Here is a 26,388-nt window from a genome sequence, read left to right as displayed (position 1 = left end):
TGTGTGTGTGTGTGTGTGTGTGTGTGTGTGTGTGTGTGTGTGTGTGTGTGGTGCATTTCTGCGAACGGTGACTCAGGGACAAGTTTACCTAGAGTTACCAAGAGACAGGAGGGGATGATTGCTGAATGGCCAAACCCAGCACACACTCATTAGAGCCCTTAACCCAGCAACCAGCAAACATAACACTGTTGACAGAGTAAATTTGGGAAGAGTGTGAGTGGATCCATATAAACACATCTCCACTCTGGGAAAATAACAGGAAGCATTATCTTTAGTGGCATAAAAAAAATCACACAATTTGGCAGTATTGTATTCTAATTTGATCAAGGATCAAATTTTATTGTATGTTTAAGCACTTATCCATTGTAAAGTCCAGAACTCTCAGCAGTGTGTTATCTCAGTTTGCAAACATTTGTACTCAAATATTATTACCCACAAGTACATGGGGTCAATTTATACTTCTTTTCTTTTTCACAGGAAGAAATGAAAAGATTGCAGAATCCTTTAGAACAAGTTAATGATGGAAAATATTTACTTGAGAAGTAAGTAAAAAATACAAGAAATTATTTTGTTTGAGGTTAAAAAGCTTGCAAGAAAAAAAAAATACCTGGCAAGACAAAAATGAATAAGTAAATTCCACAGTTTCTTATGATATCGTTGTAATCAGGACTCAGAAATATGGCTTATTTGAGATACAGTAGATAGATGTATGGCTAGTTGAGCTATGAAACACAAGCCATACTGATTAGCAGAATAATATGATGCATGGAGATGTGGTGCTATGTCTGAGGCTTAAAACTTGACAATCCGGGACGCCTGGGTGGCTCAGTTGGTTAAGCGGCTGCCTTCAGCTCAGGTCATGATCCCAGAGTCCTGGGATCGAGTCCCACATTGGGCTCCTTGCTTGGCAGGGAGCCTGCTTCTCCCTCTGCCTCTACCTGCCACTCTATCTGCTTGTGCTCACTCTCGCTCTCTCTCTCTCTCTCTCTCTCTGACAAATAAATAAATAAAATCTTTAAAAAAAAAAAAAACTTGACAATCCTGCCCCGTTTTTGGCTTTTAATCAATGACGTGTATGGAAGGCAGTCATAAAATTTTCAAAAAGGACAAAGTAACAACAGTAAGACTGATAGAATGGACATTTAAAATAATATTACAGAATGGAACAAAACCGTGCTGGAAAAAAAAAAAGCAAGAAAGAGGTGAAATTTAACAGGGATACAAGTGAATTTTTCATTTAGAGTTTTAGATTGTGCAATTAGAGCACGTGAGGGATATATTCTGATTTCAGTTTGTGAATAGATGCTTTGAGGTCTTATCTGCTACTAACACGAGACCATGATTTTATATGGCTTCTAAAAATATTACCACGACATAAGACTGATCAATAGCCATGCATTGTCAAGATAAAAGAAAGAATGAACTATCATTTACTGAGCATTTGCAATATCCTCCATATTCGTGAATGTTTACAGATGTTTCCTCATAGAATTCTGATTACAGCCTTTGACATAGGTACTATTTCCATTTTATCGACAGGGAAAGAGGCTCAGAGAGCTGTCAGCACTTATCTAAGTATATTTAGCTCAGAGTAGCGAGGGTGAATATTTGGATGCCACCAGTGCTCTCAACCACTAGCTAAGTCCCAGTGCAAAGCCCATGTGGGTGTCACGAGTGGCTCTGGTCATCACGTTTAAAAAGCACATACAGGGGCACCTGGGTGGCTCCGTCAGTTAAGCGTCCAACTCTTGATTTTGGCTCAGGTCTTGAACTCAGGATCTGTGAGATCAAGCCCCTCCTCAGGCTCCACTCTGGGCGTGGGGCCTGCTTAATATTCTCTCTCTCCTCCTCCCTTGCTCTCCCCTACTCATGTGCTCTCTCTCTCTGTCTTTGTAAAATAAAATGAAATAAAATAAAATAAAAACCATATAAACCTTCCCAAAAGCATCAGAGGAGGTTAATTAAAATTATGGGGATTCTGGAATAATGTGAAACTATTACAAAGAGCTGAGTATGTGTACTTGGAGAAAAGAAATCTCAGAGGGAACATAATGGCTTTCCTCAAACATTTGAAGGAATTTTCCTATTAAAAAGGGGGTAAATTTCCCTTCTGGCTCTACAGAGCATAACAAGAATCAGTGAGCAGCACTTATAGAGAGACAGCTTTGTGACTCAGAAAAAGAATAACTTTTATAAAAATGCTGCCTGCCCAACAGAATGGACTTTTGTGTTAAGAAGTGAGATGACAGATACTAGGGGTTTCCAAGAGTGAAATGCCCATCCATCTGAAGTGCTATTGAAAGCATTCCTGAAAATGGGAAATCTTGGATGTGATTCCTCTTTCTGATTTTATCCTAGCTTTGTGAGTCTGGACAAATTATTTAACTCCCCTGAACCCAGCTTCCTCATCTTTAAAAATGAAGATAGTAAAACTGACTTGACAGTCTTAGTGAGAGCATTAAATAGGAAGTGCACAATAGCATCGTGCCTTCCATGTCAGCTTCTCTTTCCAGCCCTGTGGTTGTTTGGACTAGACACTTTCAGATTCATTCTGTCTCCATGATTCTAAGAATTTGCCATGTTATCACTTGAAGGACAGTTTCAGCCCTTTGATTAAATGAAGTTTCTGGGTTATCTTCAGATTTAATTTATACTTATCATGTCTACTCTTATTAATATGAATAACTAAGAATAAATTAATTCAGTTCCCACCCCCCTCATCACCACTAGCAATATGTAAACAATAATAATTTAAAAGTTTTTGGCTGTGTAACTAGAAAGGTTTTCCTTTATGGAGATTAGTGTGGTAATGACATTAGATCAGTGGTTCTTCATCCTGGATGCCCTTAGAATCACCTGGGAGTTAATAAAAAATGAAATAAGCTTTTGCATAACCTCCATCCTAGACAAATTGAATCTGAATCACTGGGGTTGAAGTCCTTAAATTAGTATTTCTTAAAAGCTGACTTCATGTGACTCAAATGAGGAGCTGGGGATGAGAACCAGTGGTCTTGGTACATTTTAGATTCCTTTTGGTTATTCAATAATCTCATGTAACTTAATTCTCTTAGGACACACTTTCTCTGTGACTTTCAGCCCTTTTGACATGGGGTCACTGAGCCAACGGTCAACAAAAGAATTCTTGAGACATTTTCGGTGCAAAAATGTGTTTTTATTAAAGCATGGAAACAGGGCCGGTGAGTAGAAAGAGTTGCACTGTGATCTTAAGGAGCTTTTGATTATATACTTTTAGGTTGTGGGGAGAGGGTAGAGATAAAGTCTCTACATGGATTTCCATATGCTAAAGAAGACTTAGAGGATACTGGAGGTCTAGCTGTTCTCAAATTAAAGTTGCTTTTAGTCTCTAGCAAAACATCAACATTATTAAGGCAGCCAGGAGTTCCCTGAGGAATATTATACTCTGCATATCTTAGGTATTTGTCAATAGACTGCAAGTTGTAAGGAAATTTAATTTTATCTACATTTCTCTTGCCTTTGTTCTCCTTATCACTTTTATCTATTAAATTTGGTTATGTTGGTATCTCATTGTTGATTTTAATATAAGAAGTGAACTCCAGAAGTTTTTTCCTTGCTAATTGACCCACAACTCTGTATTCAGCTTTTCACTAGTGCCAGCATGTATCTTTCTCAGCTCTCTGCTCTCAGGAAGATTTGTGAAGATTAATGGCAGATATGTGGGCTTCTGCCTCCTCCTTCCTCCCCTATTCTTTCCTTGTTACCCAGAAGCAGGGAGAAGCTAAAAGCCCCTGGAAATGGCCAATCAGCTTTGCATGCTTATTTTTCCTTATCATGATTGAGGAATTCCAGAGATGGGAATTAAAGTCTCCCCTCAAAGCACATAGGCATGTGGGGTAAGCTTCCCTTTCATGTTTGTCCAGGACAGAGAGAAAACAGTGGCTCCCAGCCTTAACAACCTATACCCATTTGCCTGGAATTCTAGAGATTTTTCCTGGTTGGCTTTGGGGCGAGGCTGTGTCCTTGAAAGCTGTCAGACTTGATTGAAAAATTGGTATACTTTGTGTGAGCAGTTCGGCATTTCATTATAGCTGTAGCTGACTTAGGTGCTGATGTAAATCATCTCAGCTACTTGAAATGACCATAAGTTAAGTGATAGTGGTGTCATAGCTGTTGATCAGTTATTCCCCCTTGGAACATTACATTTATTCTGAATGCTCAACAGGGTTTTGTGGTAGACAGTCAGTGTGAAGGGAGGGTAAGCCGCAGCTCTGTTCTACTGGAGACTGTATGTAGGGCCAAACCTATGCATTCTGTGCACATACATACACACACTCAGTAAAGCTTCCTGTGTGCCCATAGACAGAAGAGTAATTAGTAAGACCATTAATTAAAAGCCTGCTTATGACTGTATTGTTTTTGATAATCATTTATTAACTTAAATAAGACCTCAGGGTGCTTGCTATTTGTTGTAAATACTGAATCAGGCTGGCTTTCTGGTGGGAAATGTGTGATTGTTGGTCACACATTCACCTCACGTATCATCATTTTATTACCCACAGGTAATTATTGATGGAATGAGCTAAAGCTATCCAATTAAACCTACAGGTATTCATAATTTAGAGTTTGTTGAGGTTATATAAATTATAACCCCAAATTAGCAAATTTATTAATGTTGTAATTTTTTTCTTTTTTATGAAAACTTGAGCTTTGGCTTTGGTTGCTGCATAACTACAGGACCCACAACACCTCACATGTATCTCTGTTGCCCAGTTTGCTAATATGCTATTACGGGGTTTAATTAACAAAATCTTTCTTTTTTAAGATTTTATTTATTTATATGGCAGAGAGAGATCACAAGTAGGCCAAGAGGCCGGCAGAAAGAGAGGAGGAAGCAGACTCCCTGCTGAGCAGAGAGCCCGATGCAGGGCTCAATCCCAGGACCCTGAGACCATGACCTGAGCCGAAGGCAGAGGCTTTAACCCACTGAGCCACCCAGGCACCCCTAATTAACAAAAACTTAAAGTATCTTTACTATAAGGTTGTTGTCCCTACAAGATCGTAGACTTGTAAAAACAAGACTTTCCATGCCCATCAACCCTGGATTAGGTCCCTCTGTGTTTCCCCTATAATAGCATCCATCACACTTGTAATTATTTGTTTAATATCTATCGTCTCCTAGATTGTAAAACCATAGAACAGGGACCATGTCTAGTGTTTTCACCATTATATCATTCGTGTTTTGCATCATTTCTGACACATACAGAAGACATACAATACATATACAAATGAGTGAATAAGGATGAATTAATAAGGGACCCAGAATATGAATGGTGCAGAGCAAACAAGAGTGTTTTTTTCCCTTACCTCTGGACATCCCAGTTGGGCAACCACAAAGCTATATTGTGCTGATGGCACCATCTACATAGGCCACATAGGAATTTATCTAGTCCACTATGTGTTTCCCCATCTCTTGGTTTTTCCTTTCAAAAGAAGAAAGAGGAGAAAATCCTAGATAACTTCAGCACATTGCTTTTAATCTTTTTCTTTTCTTTTCTAAAACCATAGTCCTGGTCTTTATTATCAGACCAATTTGAATACCTTCCTAAATATTTTTCATCATTCTCCTTTCTTACTCCCACAACATCCTTAAACATCCCATTCAAATTTCCCTACCCCAAAAGCTTTAGGTTTCCCTGCAGCAATTTTTAAAAAAGATTTTATTTATTTATTTGGCACAGATAGAGATCACAAGTAGGCAGACAGGCAGGCAGAGAAAGAGGGGGAAGCAGGCTCCCCGCTGAGCTCAGAGCCCAATGCAGGGCTCAATCCTAAAACCTTGAGATCATGACCTGAGCTGAAGACAGAGGCTTAACCCACTGAGCCACCCAGGCACCCTTGCAGCAATTTTTCACACTGTAGATAGCAATCCCCTGATGGTTTGTTAAATCAATTTGATGGGTCACTACTGAAATATAATTTTTAAAATCTAAAATATAATAAAAGATATCAGCATACATTACATGTGGTTGAGGAAATAATGTACCCTGAAATTTTTGTTTCCATTTAAACACACATGCGTGCACGTGCGCACACACACACACACACACACACACACACAAACACCCTTAGCACATGCATGTAATGGATCGGGATGCCAAATATTTGACCTATGAAAACCAGTCAGTACGATTAAGTTTAGTAAATATGTTATTAAAATCCTTCAAGCCGTATTTTGTGGTTGTGAGACTTGAGTTTCAATGTGGCTTCTGCTGTATAGTGACAAGAACATAATCTCTTTGAGCTTCTGATTTCTCAGCTGTACAGTGGGGAAAATAATTGGTAGAGGCTACTGTGAGAATTAAGATAATACATGTATAATATCTATGATAGTGTTTTATATGTAATTTGTGGCCAGTGACTATTGGTTTTCTGCTTAGCCAAACTTATTTCCTACTTTTATCCTCCACTTTCACCAAATTGCTCTTTATTGTCTAAAAATAGCCTGAATTTTATCACCCCTAATCCTTTGTTTTAATCTCTCTCTCATATGTATTACCTTTCACATCTCAACTTACTTAATTCTTGTCCATTCTTCAAAAACCACATCAACTACCACCATCTCCGTGAAATCTTCCTTGATCATTGTAGCATCCAGTGATTGCCTAATAAGCCCAGAGGAGCACTGATCCTATATCTATAGACCCCTGCCAGGAGTTTTCCCAGGCAGAGATTCATGCTTTTCTCATAGTGAGAGCTCTGCAAAGCTGACAGAATGAAAGGAGAAAAGGTTCAATGACAGTGGTGCTATTGGAATGAGAATGAATGAAATCTCCTTTACAACTTGGACAATGCCATGGGATTTGTAACACTCTCCTTATATTCCCCCACCCCACCTAAACGGTCCAATATTTTGTTTTCCTCTTTGCTTAAAAGAAATGACTCTCATGCCTTAAATATGAATATTGAACTAAGAGGAAAAAATCAAAGGAACAGTAAAGGTAAAAGGTAAAACAATATTTTCTTTTTATGATATGGTTATTCATCCATTATCCATCAATAGCAACCTTTAGGCCTCTTTGAATTAATTAAAATGAACAAAATTGGATGTATATCTGCTTTTTCAAATAAATATAAATTAGCAGTTTTATTGCTATGTAAGTTGTCTAGATTCAGCTATATTGAGGCATTATTTCTGTTTCTAGTCACCAGCTGACCATGGATATGGAGAATAATATTGAAAAGTATCCCCTCAATCTGCAGCCCCTGGAATCAAAGGTGAAAATGTAAGTTATTTCAAAGTTTACATTAAAGCAGTAAATTTACAGTTCTTGTTTTTTGAACTTCTAGACTACTCTGGAATTTGGGGATACAAGAATTAAGCATTTATATATTTCACATCTATATGTTAACGATAAGTTCTCTGTTCTGAGAGGCAACAAAACTGTTTTGGGAAAACAGCGCCATCTACTGGATAATATGGGGGACTATTTTATTGTCATCACGTCCTCATTTCTTGGTTTTTCCCTTTTTAAGGCAGAATGCACCTCTTCAGCATCCACTAGCATTTACCGCTGTCTTTCATCTTAGTAACTTGGTTAATTTTACCATGGAACAACTTGGCTATTTTTACATTGGGCCATTTCTTTATTAAACACCTAAACACTTTTAATCCTCTTCCTCTTATTTCCATTCCACCTCTCATCCATATATTTTGGAAAAAATCTCTTCTTTTCCTCTTCACTTCCTGTCATTTTCCTTTTTATTCTCTCTTAATAAGACCAAATGTGAATCCCCGTCCCAACTACAAATGGCTGTTACATAAAGATAGTGCTAAGAATAGGCGCCCAGGTGGCTCAGTTGGTTAAGCATCTGACTCTTAATTTCAGCTCAGGTCATGATCTCAGGGTCTTGAGATCAAGCTCTGCTTTAACCTCTGGGTTGGGGCCCCCATGTCAGGAGCCCCTCACGGAGTCTGCTTTCCTCCACGGAGTGTGATTCCCTTTCTCCCTCTCCTTCTGCCCCTTTCCTTTCTCACAGCCTCTCTCTCTCTTTCAAATAAATAAATACATCTTTTTTTTTAAAAAAGAGATGATTCTAAGAACACTTCAGTATTAACAAAAATGAAACTGGTAACTTCCAGAGTGAGACAGGCTACATTCTAGAACAAAACAGCAACTTTCTAAAACCATATTTAAGTAGAGAAGGGACGTATAATCACCTCAGTAGCAATTTTAAACTATGCTCGCTTTCTGTGATCCTTTCCCATTCTGATTTTCCCTCAGGAGTGCATATAAGAATTTTCAGTGAGAGCCTATGTAATCTTTCTCTCTCTCTCTCTCTCTCTCTCTCTCTCTCACACACACACACACACACACACACATACACGCGCGCACGCGTGTGCGCATACACACAGCTTAATACTCTGAGAGGCATGTATCTGAGAATTTAAACATGTCTGAGGTTGGCTAGGATAACTGATCATTTGCAGGAAAGCCCAAAGAGGATCCTTTAGAAAATAAGTCACCCTCAAGAAGGGAGCCTTGACGTGTACAACTTTGAAGAACAATAAGCCACGGATTTAGGAAGAGAAATGGTGCACATATATATACTATCCTGCTGGATAAAAGCAAATATTAACATAAACCCCTGCCGATTTACATTTACCCTGGTTATCAATAAAAAGCTTGTCTCTGAGTGAAAACATAGAGATACCTTCAAGATAAAGTTCAAACATGGCTTCTGAACCTGTTGGGTCCCTTCCTAGGAAGCTCTGTATCATGCTTACTAAGGGAATAATAAATCAGGCTACCAAATTTTATGCCAGCAATGTGTCAGCCTCACTACACAGGATGTGAATTTTCAAACAGAGGTTGCTTTATTCTTAGGAATTTTCTCATTAAGATAACATCCTCTTAAATGAAAAAGTGCTAGAATGGAAAGTTGTTTGTGTGAAAAATAGGAGTGTTTGATTTGAATGCTGAAATGAAGCTAAGAAACCTGTCTGGTCTTTTTTGGTTTTCAGCATCCCTAATATGTAGGCAGAGGGGCAGGTGCCAGGAAGAGGAGCAGGCAAGAAAAAAAAAATCTCTCTGTCTGAGATTCCAGCCAGCTTAGAGAGTCTGGGACTTTCCCTGTGGTTGGCTTGATAGAGGAGTCTCAGCTCAGTGAGGTGCAAACAGAATGGTTTTATCTCTTCTAATAACACTGAACCCCATTTCCACTCACTGGAGGGGGATGAGGAAGAGAAAGCTTAATCTTGTCCAATAATGGAATTTGAGTCCCATCAGAGAATTTAGTCCAGTTCAGTGACTCTTTCCTAATCTGGTTATTAAATTCTTAACTCTCAAGACAGGTTGAACATCTCCCTTCTACACACATTAGATCTTTCCTACAATTGTGCAGCTTGTTCTCCTCTGTATTCTCTCCTCTTTCTAGTTGCCCCTTCTCCTTGATATTACCTCTCCCATCCCTCATATGCTAAACACCCAACTGCCCCAGGATTCCCACTAATGGTAACACTTAGCTCCTTGTCAGTTGTTTCCTTAAAAATAGCTCTAAGTGTTGGGGCCCTGGGAGAAGGGTCATTTGGTCTCCCTTGAGTCCCCACCAATGATGCAGGCTGTGCCTTTCATTGTGCCCCTTGCTCTGCTGGGACTGTCTCCCTCAGACTGACCTTGGCATCCTCACAACAGGGTGGATCTTGGCAAACCTTCATTCCCACTTCCCAAAGGATTTTCTTTAGTCCTGCAGAGCACTGGATATGAAAGATGGGGCCTTGTGCCAGGTTCCAGAGTCACTGTCAGACTTCATAGGTTTTCTCTCAGGGTCTTCTGGCATTTGTTGGTGGGAACCTGCTGAATATCTATCTTCCTCTAGTGGGTAGAGAGAAGTGAGTGAAGCGAGGATTACTACATTATAAGATCTGCTTGGTTTCCTGGAAACTCTCCTCTCCCTTCCCTGACGAGGCGGAGAGGGTTAGAAGGTTCCAATGAAGGTTTTCTGGCTCCAACCTCTGCAAGCCCTGAGGTGGGATGCACCTTGGTGGGCCAATCTGTGAGCATAAAGGAAAATAAGGAGGATGAGACTGTCCTCAAGTGTGGGCTGCCTCCATCATACACCTGCACTAGTGAGAACTTGAGGTGGGGGTTGGGTGGGGCAGGAAAGACTCTCAGTTGTTTCCTCACATGCAGCCCAACTGAAAAGAAAAGAATTTGATAAGAAAGTCTCAACCTCTTTGTGGAGTGCAAAGTGTCAGTGAAAGAAGTAAAGACCTGCCAGGAAAGAACACATGTGAGTGTGGGGTGGAATTTAGAGGAAATGTCGGGAAGGGTACATTGCCTGGTTCATGAATGCAACCGTTCACGGGTAATTTTGAGTTTTAGACTTGAAGGATCAAAGGACTGTGTCAAAAGGGAAAAAGCAATCAAGGTTGCACAGCTATTAATAAAAAAGTCATTTGAGGGAGGTGAAAAGCAGGTTTTCTGAAGATCAAGCAAAGGCAAGCCTCACAAGTCAGAAAATTCAGTGAAAGCAAAAGTAATAGTGAAAGTACCACAGCCAAGTCCTTCAGCACAAGTCTAAGAGTAAAGACAAATGTCTTCTTAAGAGGCAAGGCTGACTGAGGGCCTGGGGTTGAAGGCATACATCAAGGAGCACAGACTTCAGCACAGTGGCCTGACTGAAAGGAAGGAAATGGACTCTCCAAATCCCATAAAACTGCTGCCCTTCACATGGGGGTCACATCTTGCCTGTTGTAGTAAGATCTACAATGCATCTTCTGAATACAAACCATCACTTAACAGTTGTTCACTAACTGTGTGAAATCCCTCTCTGATGTTTTAGCAAAATAAATATTTTGCTATGCACAATATAGGCATCTATTGACTACAAGTCATCTTTTGAACATCTACTTGTTAAATGTGTCCAGTTTCCCTCATTTTTTATTAATGTATTTAATGATTTGGTGATGAAATAACATTTAGATTCTATAAAAGAGAGGGAGCGAGAGAGATAAACACAGACAGACAGTAAAAAGACAATTCCCAGAAGACTTTCAAAGATATTTCTCAATAAAGCCTTGCTAAGTATCATTCATTTGAGAGTTATGCCCATCAAGTTTGATCAGAAGTTTAGTTAAAAGAAGAAACGAGAGAAGAATGGTTGAGAGCATAGACCCTGGGGTTAGAGCAAATAGGAGAAATCCCAGCTCTGCTCTGTACCCACTATGTGACCGTGGGAACACTGCTTGCCTATCGGCCACAGTTGCATTCCTCTATAAAATAATAACATTAACCCTGTCAAAAAGGATTGTAGTAAGCTTTCAATGAGAAAATTAAAAAAAAATTGACCTAATGTATCTTTTCCATGGAGTTATACTGTTTTCAAACATGTTTTTATGCCAAATTGGGCTAATGAAATATTGCCCTTAAGGATCCTTAGGAATCCAGCATATCACACTAATATATATGATTAGCACATATTACTTAAAATTTCTGAAAGTGTTTGGTTTAAGTAATTATGATGATCTTCTAAGACCTCTATTTATCAAGTTTGAGACTGACTTAGATACCTTATCCTTAGCTCCTTTCAAGAATTTCACAGAGGTTATTGTTATTCCTGTTTTGTGAGTAAGCACAATGTAGGCCAATAACTTTAGTATTTTACCCAAAGATCACAACTAATGAGAAGTAAACTGATCAAAACCTATATGTCTCTAAACACACTTATTTTCTGGGGAGTTCCAGTTCAAGATGCCTAATACAGGAAGACTCTGAATTCATCCATAGACATACTGAATTTACAGCTATTTATGGAACAATATCCCTTGAAAAAAAAAAAAAAAAACCCAAACTGGCAGAGCAACCCCTTTGTCAGGCAGATGAGAGGGAAACCACATCAAAATAGGTAGGAAATGCTGGGACATAATCTTGCTGTAAATCCCAATCCCAATACAGGGACTCACAAACAGGAAGGAACTCAAAACACAGAACTTCTTCCTGAAGAATGAAGGATCTTACTCTGCATCAGGTACCCTAACTACTAAGACCAGCACCCAAGAGACAAGTCTGTAAAACATTTGGCTTTGAAGATGAGAGGGGTTCCAGTGCCCATGAGACCTGCAGGGTTATGGCCAACTGAGGGTGAGGCAGAGCTCTTAAAGGGCCCGTGTGCAGACACCTGTCCCAGGGTCCCATGCAGAAGTAGCCCTTTGAAAAGTGCCCAGACTTCATGTGAAGAAAACTGGTGTCCTAATTTTGAAGTATGGGTCTGAGAGCCAGAGGCCTGCTGGGGTGTTCTCTGGGGTCAGAGAATGGTGGGAGCCCTCTTCCTACTCTCTGCCTTACTAAAGCTAGTGGGCACCATCTTTTTAATTTTTTTTCTTTTTATTTCTTCACTTTTTTCTCTCTCTCTTTTCGTTCTCGCTCTCCCTCTTCTCCTCCCTCTCCTCCTTTGACTTCTCCTCCCCTTCCTTCTTTCTTTCTCTCTTTTTTTTTCTGTTTTTGGCAGGTGCCGTCTTTGCACTCCCCCTCTTTCTTGCTTTAGTCAGTGAGTACCATTTTTGTGTTCTCCTTCGGCACTGCAGAACAGCAGTATCTCCCAGAGGACAGCTGGCCTGGATTGGATGGCCTGGTGTTGGTGGCCACCACCCAGGGAATACCTCTTGATCACCTGGCTTTGGAGGCCAGGGGGTTTGATATTCCCGTATCCCATAGGACTGTGGCAGTTAGAGAGAGTTCTGGCAGACCACCACTCCCAGGACACTGCAAAGACAGCTGACTGAAACACATACCCACCTTTCTGAGAAAGAGGTCTATTTGCTGCTGGTCCAGGAGCTTTGGCCTGAGTGACAGGCTTCTGGTTTTAAACCTATCTGGGAGCGTACAGTGGGGACCTCAGTGAATGGAGGCCAGCAGATGCCACCTTCGTGCTGTCCCTCTGCCTTGCTCCAGCACACTGGAATCTTGGAGAAAGGAGTTTATATCTCTGTTTAGGGCCCTGATTTTTGCTGCTGCTGCCAGGGAATATCTCTATACTGACTGGCTCTGGTGGTACTAGCTGTCCCCATAGGACTGTAACCAACAGAGAAGGAGTCTTAAAGAGCTACCACCCCCAGGGCACAGCAAGAGCAACAGACCCAGGAGCTCAGTATCGATGTGAAAGAGGTCTGTTAGCTTATCGTCATAGCTGCAGCCCAAAGGGCAGACTTTTAATTAAATACACATTGAAGGACTGACTGTCAACCTTTCCCAAGACCTCAGAGGGCAGGCACTATCTTTAAACTCTCCTTCTGCCACATTCCAGAGTCCTAACATGTCTTGGAAGGGAGCCCTTATACATGTCTGGTGTCCCAGTCTTTACATCTAGTGCCCTGGTTTTTGTGGCTGCTGCCCAGGGGAAACCTCTTGATTGCTTGGCTCTGGTGGCTAGGGGAGATTACATTCCTGGGTCCTAGGGGACAGTAACAATTGGAGAGACAGTTCTTGGCAGGTTACCACTCTGGGGCCCTGAATAGGCAGCAGATGAAGCACACCCTTAGCCTCTCTGTGAAAGAGGTCTGTTTGCTTGACCTGGAGCGTGGGGCTTAGGGGCAGAATTCAGATTTGGCACACATCTGTAAGCTACAGAGATGGTCCCAGGGAATAGAAGCCTGGGGATGCCATCTTTGTGCTTTCTCTGTACTTCACTGCAGCTCACCCACATCTCCCAGAGAGGAGATAATATACTCATCTAGAGCCCCAGATTTCGCTACTGTCACCCAGGGAACATCTCCAGATCACCTGGTTCTGGAGGCCAGCAGAGTTTACAATTATAGCCCCACAGGAACTTATATGTTTGCATACTTTAAAAGCTGATGCCTAACGGTTTGGCTTCTAGTCAGCCTGAATTTAGGTTCTGATTATGATCCTCCTCTTTAGGATACTGACTGGTCTTGGCACAACTTCCACTACTGGGAACTATTAAAATAAAATAGGCTGCTTGGACAATCACAGAGTTTGAGAGATAGCCAACAGCTAGGGCAGAGTTCATCTGCTGCACAAGGCCAACCATTTAAGACTCAGAGAGGCGGCTGTTTCATCTAACACTTAGAAACCAGTAGGGAGTGTCAAGCAAAATGAAGAAACAGAGGAACATATTCCAAATGAAAGAACAAGATAAAGCCTCAGGGGGGAGGGAAAGCCTTAATCAAACAGAGATAAGTAATTTGTATAAAAAAGAGTTTAAAGTAATGCTCATAAATGTACTCACTGAACTTGGGAGAAGATTGGATGAGCACAGTGAGAACTTCCATGAAGAGGTGGAAAATATAGGAAAGTTCCAAACAGAGGTCACAAAGCTGCTGAATATAATAAACACATTTAGCTTCTAAGCACACTTCCTCATTAGGGAAAACTTTTTCTTGTTTGAAGATTTATTGAGTTATTTCTGGGGCACAATGTTAGGAGAATGTATTTGTTGATCACCTACTTACCATATTTTTAGAACTGTGACAATATGATGGACACTGCCTTCAAGGGAGTCACAGTCTAGTGGAGTCAGAAGACTTCTTGGAAAAGAGTTGTCTGGATTAGCCTAATCTGACGCTCTTCTTTTTTTTTTTTAATTTCTTTTCAGCGTAACCGTATTCATTATTTTTGCACCACACCCAGTGCTCCAATGCAATCCGTGCCCTCCCTAATACTCACCACCTGGCTCCCCCAACCTCCCACCCCCCGCCCCTTCAAAACCCTCAGGTTGTTTTTCAGAGTCCATAGTCTCTCATGGTTCACCTCCCCTTCCAATTTCCCTCAACTCCCTTCTCCTCTCCATCTCCCCTTGTCCTCCACGTTATTTGTTATGCTCCACAAATAAATGAAACTATATGATAATTGACTCTCTCTGCTTGACTTATTTCACTCTGACACTCTTCTTTTTGCATGGTTAATATCTCCGAGAGCCGCTGTTCTCTTTCAGACTCAGTAGTCTCTAGGTACCTTATTTCTAGAGTGCTTTCTCAGTCTTCAGAAAGAAGTGTTATAGAGCCAAGGCCCAAGTTACCCAAATGCCATTTGTGATGGAGTTAGGAGTTGGGGACTGTCGAGGTGAAGAAACCTGCAGAAAGATCCATAAGGGCATAAGTCCATGATGCTTAAGAAGTACCAACAATCAAATGAAGTCAGGAGTTACAAACTAGGCAGAAACTGGAATGGAGTGGAAGCAGGCTAGAGATACAGGCGAATGCTGTGGGAAACCTGTCTGTTGCATGCAGTGGCCCTTCAGTGGCGTTTGGGCAGGTTTGTATCAGGATACAGGGTTGAGGCAGACACCAAATAATGAAATCACGGCTTATCTGTTAGGGTAGCTTTTAGTCGCACATAGAAAATTTAACAGGCTTAAACAAATAGGGGTTCTACTTATCTACTCAAAGTCAGTATGTGACAAGCCAAATCCATCACCTTGCTTTCTTCTCCCCTTCTGCCTTTTGCCAAACCATGAGGAGGGAACACAATGTGATGGAAAGACAGGGGAACTGTTCCAAATGTCAGGTCTGTCCGTTAGCTCCCATCTTGTTTCCTGTAACTTGTCGAGGACTCCTGGTTGCAAGTAAAAGAAACTCAACTCAAACTAACTTATTTATAAAAAAAAGAGATTATATTAAATCACCTAACAGAAACATCCAGGGCCTCACGTACCTCAAGCATATCTAGACCCAGGTAGTCAAGCATCATCAGATATCTCTGTCCTCCTTCTTCTGTAAGCTCTGCTCTGGACATTATAGCTTCATTCTTATGTGGGCTCTCCCAACATTGTGCCCATGGATTGGTGGGTCCCCAAAGAAAAATGAATGCTGGAACAAAATTAAGGAAAAATTAATGTCAGGCAGGTAAAAACTACCATTATGATGGTAATAGCACCCTCTCACATTCCACTTGTGATAACGATTGAATGGGAGAATACACATAAAAAGAGTTATATGTAATTAGATGTTATCTCCTAATATACTCAGACTTCTGTCCTCTTTGATGGTTTCCTTTTTTTTTCCCATCCCCAAATTTAGCCTACTTGGGTAATAATGTATTTTGAGGTCATAAAAATTATTTGGTAAGATTTAGGAAATAGTAACTTTCATATAAGAACTCAGATTTCTGACTGTTCTTGATAAGCAGCAAGATCTGGCAATAATCAACTATGCCAGGATGGGGTTCCCCCTCCCAAGGGGCAGGTACTGCCCAATCTGCCCCCAGGCTCACCCTCAGAGACATCTGGGATCCTTCTTCTGTCTTCACAGCCTCATGCCCCACTACTTTCCTCTGGAAACCTCCTACCTTCTGCCTGGTACCCTCATTTCCAAGGCTTTGCCCTTAGGCTTTCCTCATCCTTCTTACTAGTCTAAATCCCTTCTACCCTTCGAGGCTAACTAAAGCACCAGGACTCCCTCAAACCTTCTCTAAGCATCCCAGCTCACAGAGCTCTGTCTTCTAGGCAAGGGCATCTTCTATGTAAGGACAGCCAGTGACAACCAGGACTGCACAAACTGTAAGTCATCAAGTGTCCATGAGCGCAGGAGGGAGCCACTGGCACTGTGAGATGGACAGGAACATACAGAGAGATGGCACAGGCAGGCTCTGACACTAGCTCTATGATAGAAGACAAACAGGAGTTGGACAAGCAAAAAAATTATTGAAAAATGTATTTCTCATGTACTTTGAAATAAGCCTCTGTATTTATAATTCAAAATATAGAAACACACAAGATGTTCTCCTTTACTGCAACCAGCCTTTAAAGAATTATATTGATAGCAAGACTTAGTTTTAGAAATAAAAATGTCAAGGTAGTTGGTGTTCAGGGTTTACTCTGCAGCCTTGAAGGAGACTTGTGAGTAGGAATTGTGGTACAGCTGGGATAAGAAGGCTGAAAAGTGATTCTCCATGATTGAGGGATGAGGTGCTTCTACATTTTGTTTTAATTCCCTCTTTCGGTAAAATAGCATTTGGGGATTGTACTCAGAGAGCTAATAACAGAACAATTTAATCTACAAAGCGGCCGAATGGGAGTAAACAGTGTGTGATGTAAATAGTTATCTGTGATTCAGAGAGTAATAATAGCATGATCTACCATTTAAAAAATATCCAATATAGCAATTTAGATAATAGTGATGTGCCTGACCTCTCATTTTTAACTTCTGAGTTAAAAAAGAATAAAATATAGTATAATATGCTTTCAAATAAGTAAAATTGTTTCCATGTTTGTGGATAGGGATAGTAAGGTAAATATTCAAAAATTAAAAATAGCTTTTGTTTTAAAGAGGTGAGGAGGCTTATAGGTGATTTTAATACACATTTTAAAGGTATTTAATTTTGTCACATTTCTCTGTCAACTAAAAGAGGATATCCACCCACCTGAAGAAAGGAATGCTGTCTTCTTGGTCTCTAGCTTAAGGAAAACTGATAATGTCACTTTCCAGGCACCACAGAACTAAGAGGGGGAAGGGGATGCTTTAAGTGCAAATTCACCTTTGCCCATCTCACTTCGGTTTTGCCCAACATTATTTGGTTCTTTAAAGGCATCACACTGCCCCCCGGTGTTCAATAAACTAAAATGAAAACTCAACTGGCTACTACGTTTTCTTTCCATATTTTCTGAATAATCAAGACGATAAGCAAGAAAGAGAGAACACCTCAATACCACCAAATGTATGGGTGTCCCATGCCTTGTTAATGTTTTATATTTTTAAAATAGCCTTTACGATGCCACTTTTTTTTAAGCCCTTAATGGGCAGGTTTACAAACATCAGGTGCCCTCCAGTGGCTGAACTTGTTATCAGGACTTTGGGAGACCCTAAGCACGTTAGATGATGTAGAAATTATTAACAGTTTCCAAAACTTTGCTACTCCCTAATAAAATGGGTCCCTGAAGAAGCAACAGGACTACCAAACTCTTACAGAACCTTCCTTGAGATTCTGTTTAAAGTACCTAAGCCAAAGAAAAGTAAATAAATAAGGATGTATTTTGAGCAAGCATTGTATAATTAAACAGTAACCACATATAATCCAAAGCAGGACCATATCCTGCCTTAATAGGGTCTGAAGTGTATCTATAATTTGGAGCGCTCTTAAAAAAAATCCTAGAAGTTATCTACTTTTGCAGTTTTATACAAACAATGGAGAGCCCCTCTTAGGGTCTTAGAAGAAAATCCTGGCTTGTAAGGGCCCCTGAAACTTATGTTTCATAGCTTCAGGGGAAATTGGCCCCTGATCCAAAGGTATTGTTTAACTGTGGCTTCTGGACTTTACCTTGAGCATTATAATTCAGAGCCTTAATAAATTAGGGACAAATATAAATTTAGTAACATGGTAGTTTTTTGGTGCCCTTTCTGACCTCTGACCATTGAGAATTGATGCTCTTTGAACCATTCAGCCAAGTAAAAATAAATCAGTTTGTTTATACAGAGACAACTTTGATTGCCTTGATTGTGTTTGGGAAGAATTTAGAAGATCAGATACTTCCAGGAGCCTAGAAGAAAGAGTAGTGGAATTAGTGCAACTATTTAAAACTATTTTAAAAGGCTGAATCTTGAAAATTGGTCTTCATGTTTGGTTAATTCCCAGAAGAGAACTGTATTCACTGATCACCTGTGAAAAACTAGATGTTAATTTCAAAGACTAGAAACCAGTTCAGGTTGAAAAAAAAATTACTTCTCTTTCACAAAGAAGAGCTTTCTATTATAGGAAGCAGAAGACTTTGCTTTGATAATAATCACAGGAAATAAAAAGCTTCCTTGGGTAAAATCTCCACTAGCCACCTAATCACGTGTTGTTTCAGCTTTTTGGATAGTTCATAATACTTCAAGATATTCTGTCTTCTCTGTCCATTCCTTTGTTTACTTATCATATATTACCTGTTTCCTTCCACAGTATGTAAAAATCCATGACCACAGGGCTCTTGACTATCTTGTCCCCAGAGCAGGGCCATAGCATCATGGGATTCCCTTCGCCTCGAGGTCAGTGCAAATGGCACCCTCTAGAGCTGCACTGCAGTCACTGCCAGAGCCTAGGGCTGACCTTGTCTCAGAGTCTCTCAACAAGGCTATATTAGTGCATGAATAAGGTATATGCTAGCCTATTTATTATTCTCATTTGAAACATAGAATGAAAAATTGAAAGGTTTTGTGTCCCATAAATCAAAGTACATTTACATGTGCAAACTAGTTTCACTTTGATGACTTTTTCTAAGATCACTCTTGTAGACTGATTTAACTTAGTCCATGATTGTCAAATCAGTAAAAGAGAGAAACGGTACAGGTCTTCTGATTTCCTGTGTCACATTCCGTGTGTTACATTTTCCGTTTCCAAAGCCAATTCCTTCAGACTTCTTGTGCTTTTCTGAGTCTGTGACCAAGTAGTGACAGAGCACATGCCATTTTGTTTTGTTTTTCCAGCATTCAGCGAGCCTGGCGTGAGTACCTGCAGCGGCAGGACCCTCTGGAGAAGAGGAGCCCGTCCCCGCCCTCTGTGTCCTCAGAGAAGCTGAGCAGCTCTGTCAGCATGAACACCTTCTCGGACAGCAGCACACCTGTGAGTGCCATGTTATCTCTTTATGGCCTGACTGGCCAATCATTTGATCACCAGGTCTTTGGTTCCAAGAAGGAAATGTTGAGATGTGAACAGGTAGCTTGTTGTTAAGTCTATCACTATTGCTCACTTGCTATATTCGAATCCATGGTGAGGGTTTGTCATCTGAGAATGAAGACTTAATTCATAAGCACAATGTGTACTTCATCAAGTTTGAGGGAATCGATTGCACTTGACCTCAACCTAGACTACTCATTTGTGTGTTTGCATTTGTCTATCACTAAGAATATCTTTTTCCTCTTCTTTATAATAGTGTGTTCCCTTTAGTCTGTGCCTCTGGTAGAGTTTTGTTGTGCTAATACGATAGAAGATTAGTTTGGTTATAAGGATTATAAAGAGAACTTTTATAGGAAGAATTCAAACGGGTCACAAACTCAGGAGTTGAAACTCAGATGCCTGCAGAGGCCAGGTAAGAAATCCTTGTGGCTGGGGCGCCTGGGTGGCTCAGTGGGTTAAGCCTCTGCCTTCGGCTCAGGTCATGATCTCAGGGTCCTGGGATCGAGCCCCGCATCGGGCTCCCTGCTGAGCAGGGAGCCTGCTTCCCTTCCTCTCTCTCGCTCTGCCTGCCTCTCTGCCTACTTGTGATCTCTGTCAAATAAATAAATAAAATCTTTAAAAAAAAAAAAATCCTTGTGGCTGATGTGGGCTAAGCTGTGACTGGCTACTGGAAAACACAGGCCTTACCTAATGGGGGAGTCCTGCTTAGATCCTGGATGTGTTGCTAAGCAGGGATGTTGGATAGACAGACACTGCCAAATGTGATTTCTTCTTCTAAGGGATGCCAGAAATTCAGATGTTTAAATGTTGGCAACTAGTAAGAAAATTTAAAATGTGACTAGACCATACCTGCAGATCAATGATCCCAGAGGCCACCTGTTTAAGAACCCTGGTACACAGTTAATGAATGGGAACATCTGCTGAAAGTCTTTATTTAAAAACAACAACAACAAGCAAACAAACATACCAAATGTGGTAGGAAATAAATGATCAGGCAACTGTAATACAGATTGTTGTGAATATGGCCTTTGCAATCATGTATGATAGTCACTGGAATACATAGAAAGAAGTTAGGAAGAGAAATGAAGTAACTATACAAGTGTATTTTTTTTAAATGTTTCTTGACTACTTTGTAATCATGTTTATTCGTGGTTAAAAGGCTCCCCAATGGCCAAAATAATGTATTCACAATGAGGTCAAGCAAAGGTTGCTTTGACATGTTTTCAGATGATTGAATTGCATGTTCCTTAATAAGTGGTTTTGTCTGTTATGGATTCTAAAGAGCAGTAACTTGAGTACAAATAACAGTGGCAGAAGATCTATTTTTAGCGGACAGCAGAAATGGAACACTCAGTGACTTGGTGCCTTTTTAAAACAATTTTGAGGGGGGATGACTTACTTGAACTGGTCTTACGATCGCTAGAGGGCGTTGAGGAGCCATATTGGAAAATGTTGCAGGTAAGTATGAAATTATCCCGTGATTTGCAAGTCAAAAATAACGTAAAATTAAGTGTTTAGGGTGCCTTTGCTGTGAATGACAATAGAATTAATTTAATAGGAATTAAATGACTGAATATTTTATTTGAATGACAGAAACTGAGTATCAGAAATCATTCTGCCTGTGTGTTAAAGGTTTGGATTTATGGCCTTCCGATTTTCTCAAAGCCCCAGTTCCTGACAGTATCAACCATTGCTGGGTCCAGTGATACGTGATGGCTTTAGTGTTGCTTTAGGGTGATTAATTTTTGACTTTATTGAAATTCTGGGATAAGCTACATTTGTTTTATATATACCCTGCTATACCACTTAGATGCCAGCACCTTAAGTATCTTTGTGCATCAATGCACGTTCTTCCCCCATGGGTCATCATATAAACGTGATGTGCAATATCTTTTGTACAGCTTTGCTAACAGTTCTACCTTATTTAATTTAGCCTGGCCTCTAGGTCCCCTGATGTTTCTTAGTAGAGCAGATTTCCTCCCTCCAATGTCCTCAGCAGGCTGGTTTCTTCTGTGTGTCTCAGGATGAATTGGGAGTGGCACCCTGCTCCACCACTGTATCATCATACCTGATCTCTGAGCTCATGGGACCAGGATAACTCTTCATTGTGCTGAAGTCTGGCTCACTCCCGATTGCTTATAAACAGTGAGAATCAAATCATTTTCAGAAAACATTATTGGAATTAGCTTCAGAAAACAAACAGACCCTGCCCAGAATTCTAGTAGAGATTATTAATTATAACAACAACTTTGGCATGGATGACGGCAGTAACATGACACTAAATATGCAAAATAAAATATGAAAATATAAGTGGCTGGAACATCCCCAAGTCTCTAGTTTGTCAGGCAGGTAAAATATCACAATTTTTAAAAACTTTAAGCTTCATTGTTTGGAGCTGGTATGTCTAGTTAAAGTTTTATTTCTCATGATCATCACTTTGTTTGGGACCTCTTTCAGAAGATTCATTCTTACATCTTTTGGTGGTCACAGCCCCATGAAAGGAAAGTGACTCTGCTCTACTTTGATCAGCCTACCACACCACAGGTTCATACATACTTTCAGGGAGTTCCAATAGGAAGACTTGGTCTTACTACTCTCTGACCGATAGACCTCAAGTCATGGAGAGGATAAGGATGATCCCTGGCCCACCTTGTCTGTCATAAAGAGATGAGTTTTCTCTAATAAAATGAGTCCATTTGGAACTTCAGGAGTAAAAGCCTGCAGTCCAGGTCAAATGTTCTCAATGAGGTATCTCCCTGGGGAATTCTCTGGGACCCTAACTCCTACCGTTTATCTCCAGCTTGCTGAACTGAGCCCTCTTTCTCTGGGCTTGATCTGTCACTGTTGTTGCCTACACTATTGTCTGTCTTCTTGAATTTGATCAGCTGCCTGTCTTGTCCCTACTACTAACCTTCTACTGTCCTCTAACACAGCCTCGATTGGAGGCCAGTCTGCCCTTCTCTAACCCGTGGGCCTTTCCAGCTTCGCTGCCTGCCCCATGTCTATAGGAACTGCAGTTACTGCCTATAGGAGCTGTCTGCCCCAGGCATGTGCTGCATGGGAAGCCAGCAACCTGAGCTGGGTGAGTCCCTGTGCCAAGCTGAGAATGATGCTCTTGAATGCTTTTGCTCTCTTTTGGCTAAGCATAATGGTTAATATAGTTCTGAGAGTATTTCTGCTCTAAAAAATATAAGAACAGTAATGTTTCAATATGAGCTCTCAAAGTCATCATCTTAATAAGAGCTGAGCACTTGTGATGTGACAGGCACCTTGCTAATGCTTTCCATGGATTATTTCACTTAATCCCCTCACTGACCATATGAAGGAGGTGTATCTTCAGTTTACAGTTGTTGAAAATGAGACCTAAATAGGTAACTAACTTGCCTTGAGTTACTCATTGGGCTGTAGCCATCATGCTTCACTATTCTACTATATTGTACCACTTGAAAATAAGCCTGCATTTAGACATGGTCAAGCAGAGGAAGAAATAATCTGTGCATCAATGCATTTCTAAGACTATTCTACAATTTTGTAAGTATAAACAGTGAATGAAATAATTGAAAAAAGAATCCTCATTTGATTTTATAAATTGCCTCATTCGATGCTCTTTGATTAAACCTCAAACCTCAGTTGCTCAGTGCCAAATTAAAGAGCAACAGGAGGGAAGATATATATGAAATTATGTTAGTAATTTGCATGTTAAATGTCCTTATACCACAATGTATCATGAGGTAACAGAAAAATTTATTTTAGAGATAACAATTTCGAATAGCAAGTTATTGTGTAATGGAGCTTGTAGGTATCAAAGTGAGAAAAAAAGAACTTTTTTTATCATAAAAATATTAGTTATTGCATAGAGGACAATAGTGGAAAGTGATATGTGTATTTGTTATTAATCAATTTCATATGACCAAGTACTTATACTTTTAGTTCCCAGCTCTGAAAAATCTATAATTTGTCTAATAGAAGATCATGGACAGAAATTATGAAATGGTACTTTCTAAATGACTTGGTAACCTTTTCACAAATCAATAGGATAGCCCTCAGATTTCAGAAGAATCTTTGGATTGTTTGGCGACTTTTTCAATTCCATTTGTCTCTAATTGGATGTATCTTCCTGGCCACACCTACTTATTCCCATGGGTTCCCATATTATTATGGTGTGAACTGTAGGGGGCTCTGTGGTTCATGGAACAAAGCCCTGGCTGTAACAGGACAGGACTTAATAGAAGCTCTGCCACAATTTTTGTGAGTCTAAAGTGTACCACCTAAGAGACCATTCTTCGTCTGCAAACTGGAAGTAACACCCATTTAGAGATGGATTGATATCACTGTGAAGATTAAATAGCACTACATATGTAAAACGTAGCACAGAGTGTGAGACCCTGAAGGCTCTCAATAAATATTAGTGGATTCTGTATCTGCTTTTGAAAACACTCCATGTGTTCAAAACACTGCAAATCTCGTGAAGAGCAAAAGTGGAATTTTTAACTCTGTTCCTATTAAGGTGCACACTGCCTGCTTCAGATTGATGAATCCACGAGAACCAAATTGTATCTTAGAATATATATATCCAGAATATGTATGTATGTTCTGAGACTGGAACTGTACAATACAAAGTAATACATCAAGAATTTGTTTTAGTGTTGCTTCTTGTAAAGACTAATTTTCAAGGTCCAAAAGTAAAAGCAGGTGAAAGTATTTTTGCTTCTCAGTGAGTAGGCCTCTTGTGAGAGACCACACCCATATACGTAGTAAAAGCAAGCCTAGATCGCTCTGCTCCCTTCAGATTTGGGGGAAAAAATGGGGGGATCTGCAGCATGTTGGGGTGAACAGAGTTATGTGGCTTCGTCTCACAGGCAGGTCAATGCCATAGCACTCTTCCAGCAGCTGCACAACTCCAGCCACAAGGTCTTACTTCACTCCTGGTCAGGAAAAATTACAGTTCTGAGCAGGTTCAAAGATCAGTGGTCTGGGCCAGCTAAAGACCCCATTACTTTGGTTGTCCTGGAGGGAAGCCCATGGAGACCTCATATGGTTGGGGCTGCTTGGGTTGCCCTCGAGTTTAGCAAGAGTTGCTGGATAGTTAGCAACAGGCAGCCAGGTGATCTACCACACCTTCCCAAGTATGCTACCAAAAGCCAGTACTGCTTCTGTCTGCCAAACATGGCATGTACACCCGCACTCAGACTGCTTTATTACCCTCAAGTTTTATTGGCCATTTTGAAATTTACAACTTCTGGCTTTAAATACATCAGGAAAAATTTTGGGACTAAAAGGATAAAGGCTCCTTATAAAGTCACACTTGTTTTTTGGGGGCGAGGTAGGGGGGGAACTCAGACCCTAAAAGATTTCCTGGGACTTCTTCTAGTATATTCTTGAAAGCTGTGAAATTGTAGAGAATAAGCCTTGTGCTACTTAATAATTTAATAACCTAGATTTTCCAGGTCAGGGACAAGTTACATATTATGCCCAGCTATTGTTATAAACTTAGGGCCCAGGAGTTTTAATGGCTGTTACCCAAACTCTGTGTTTCATCCAGCCTCTCATACCCACAAATAGCACAAATTGTCAGTCTAACCCCAAACTTTGGTTCAGAGACTATAGTAATCATATGTAAAAAGAGAAAACTTCTTGCGGTTTATATAAAAGTAGATAGAATTCTCTTTTCTTCAAACTAGGGTCTTAGAGACCAAATTTTTCCCAAAGTTTTAGAAATTACATTATATAATATATAACCTTATATGACAGTTTGAATTAATATGTTTATATATAAAAATATTTATCTTTATGCCAAAACACTCCTTTTTATATCTTTGAATATTGGTTTATATTACAGATTCGTTTTCTCAAATTGTCCTTTTAACTTAAGGATTTGAAGACCTTTTTCTCAACAGGTTTAAAAATAAGTATACTGTTTCAATTTGGGGGTTACAATTTTTTTTGAGAACTGCTAATACCGATCATTTTTGGGGTTAAGAATGGTATGCAAAATTTACAATTCATTGTTTGATAACAGATTCACTCATCCATAATAATATAATCAAGCCTCCTTAGCAATCTCAAAGTTATTGATGTTTCAGTATAGTTGCAAAAACCTAAGGATCAAGCACCTCACTTTTGATAAAGAGAGTTGAGAAGGAACTTGTTTGCTTTCCACTTTATCTCAAGTCCTGTCTCAGTCTTTGTCTTCAGGTAGATCCCGTCCTTATTCTGCAGCTTTGGTGAGCTATAGTGTCAAATCCCCTTGTTAAGACCAAGAGTGCACCCTCTGTTATAAAATCCATTTTCAGTATTACAAATCAGTAATTCACTCACTGGGTGTGTATGAATGATGCTGTAGGATCCAAGGAGAAGTTGGATGTGGTAACACTAGAGGAAGATCTACTATTGTATTCCTTTCATTCTGGAAGCTCACTGGCCTAAGGCTCTTTTGGACTTTCTTTTCTTTTTCTTTTTCTTTTTCTTTTTTTTTTTTTTTTTTTTTTTTTTTTGTAAATAAGACATCAGTAGAGAGGGGGTTAGTTACTCACATCCCTAGATTGGGTCTGCATTGTCTGTTCACTCATTCAACAAATATCTGAGTGCCTACTGTGTGCTGGCCCCTCGCCAAGCACTGGCAATATAATCACCCAAATACACTCAACCTTTGCTCTTGCAAAATTTACATAATTCCCTGGTCCTGCTTGGCAATTCTTGTCACAGATGCACTGGTAACTTATAGGAGATCATAACATTTTATTGATTAATTGTATAGAAGGTTTTAGGTATTATTTTTAATAAAAATCCGACTGCTAAAATA

At 40.0% G+C, this 26,388-nt stretch overlaps 1 protein-coding gene across 1 annotated transcript in view; it reads left to right on the top strand.

The window, feature by feature from the left end:
• LOC111149789 overlaps positions 1-26,388 on the top strand; it is a 421,979-nt gene that overhangs the window by 355 nt on the left and 395,236 nt on the right. The window contains exons 2-3 of the mRNA XM_022507055.1: positions 478-542; positions 19,397-19,532. Coding sequence (XP_022362763.1) covers positions 478-542; positions 19,397-19,532 — 201 coding nt within the window. The remainder of the gene's footprint in view (positions 1-477; positions 543-19,396; positions 19,533-26,388) is intronic.

This window comes from Enhydra lutris, unplaced genomic scaffold, assembly GCF_002288905.1.
Source record: "Enhydra lutris kenyoni isolate GAN:26980312 unplaced genomic scaffold, ASM228890v2 scaffoldscaffold2, whole genome shotgun sequence".
NCBI classification, from domain to species: Eukaryota; Metazoa; Chordata; class Mammalia; order Carnivora; family Mustelidae; genus Enhydra; species Enhydra lutris.
This window is presented reverse-complemented; position numbering and strand designations above follow the sequence as displayed.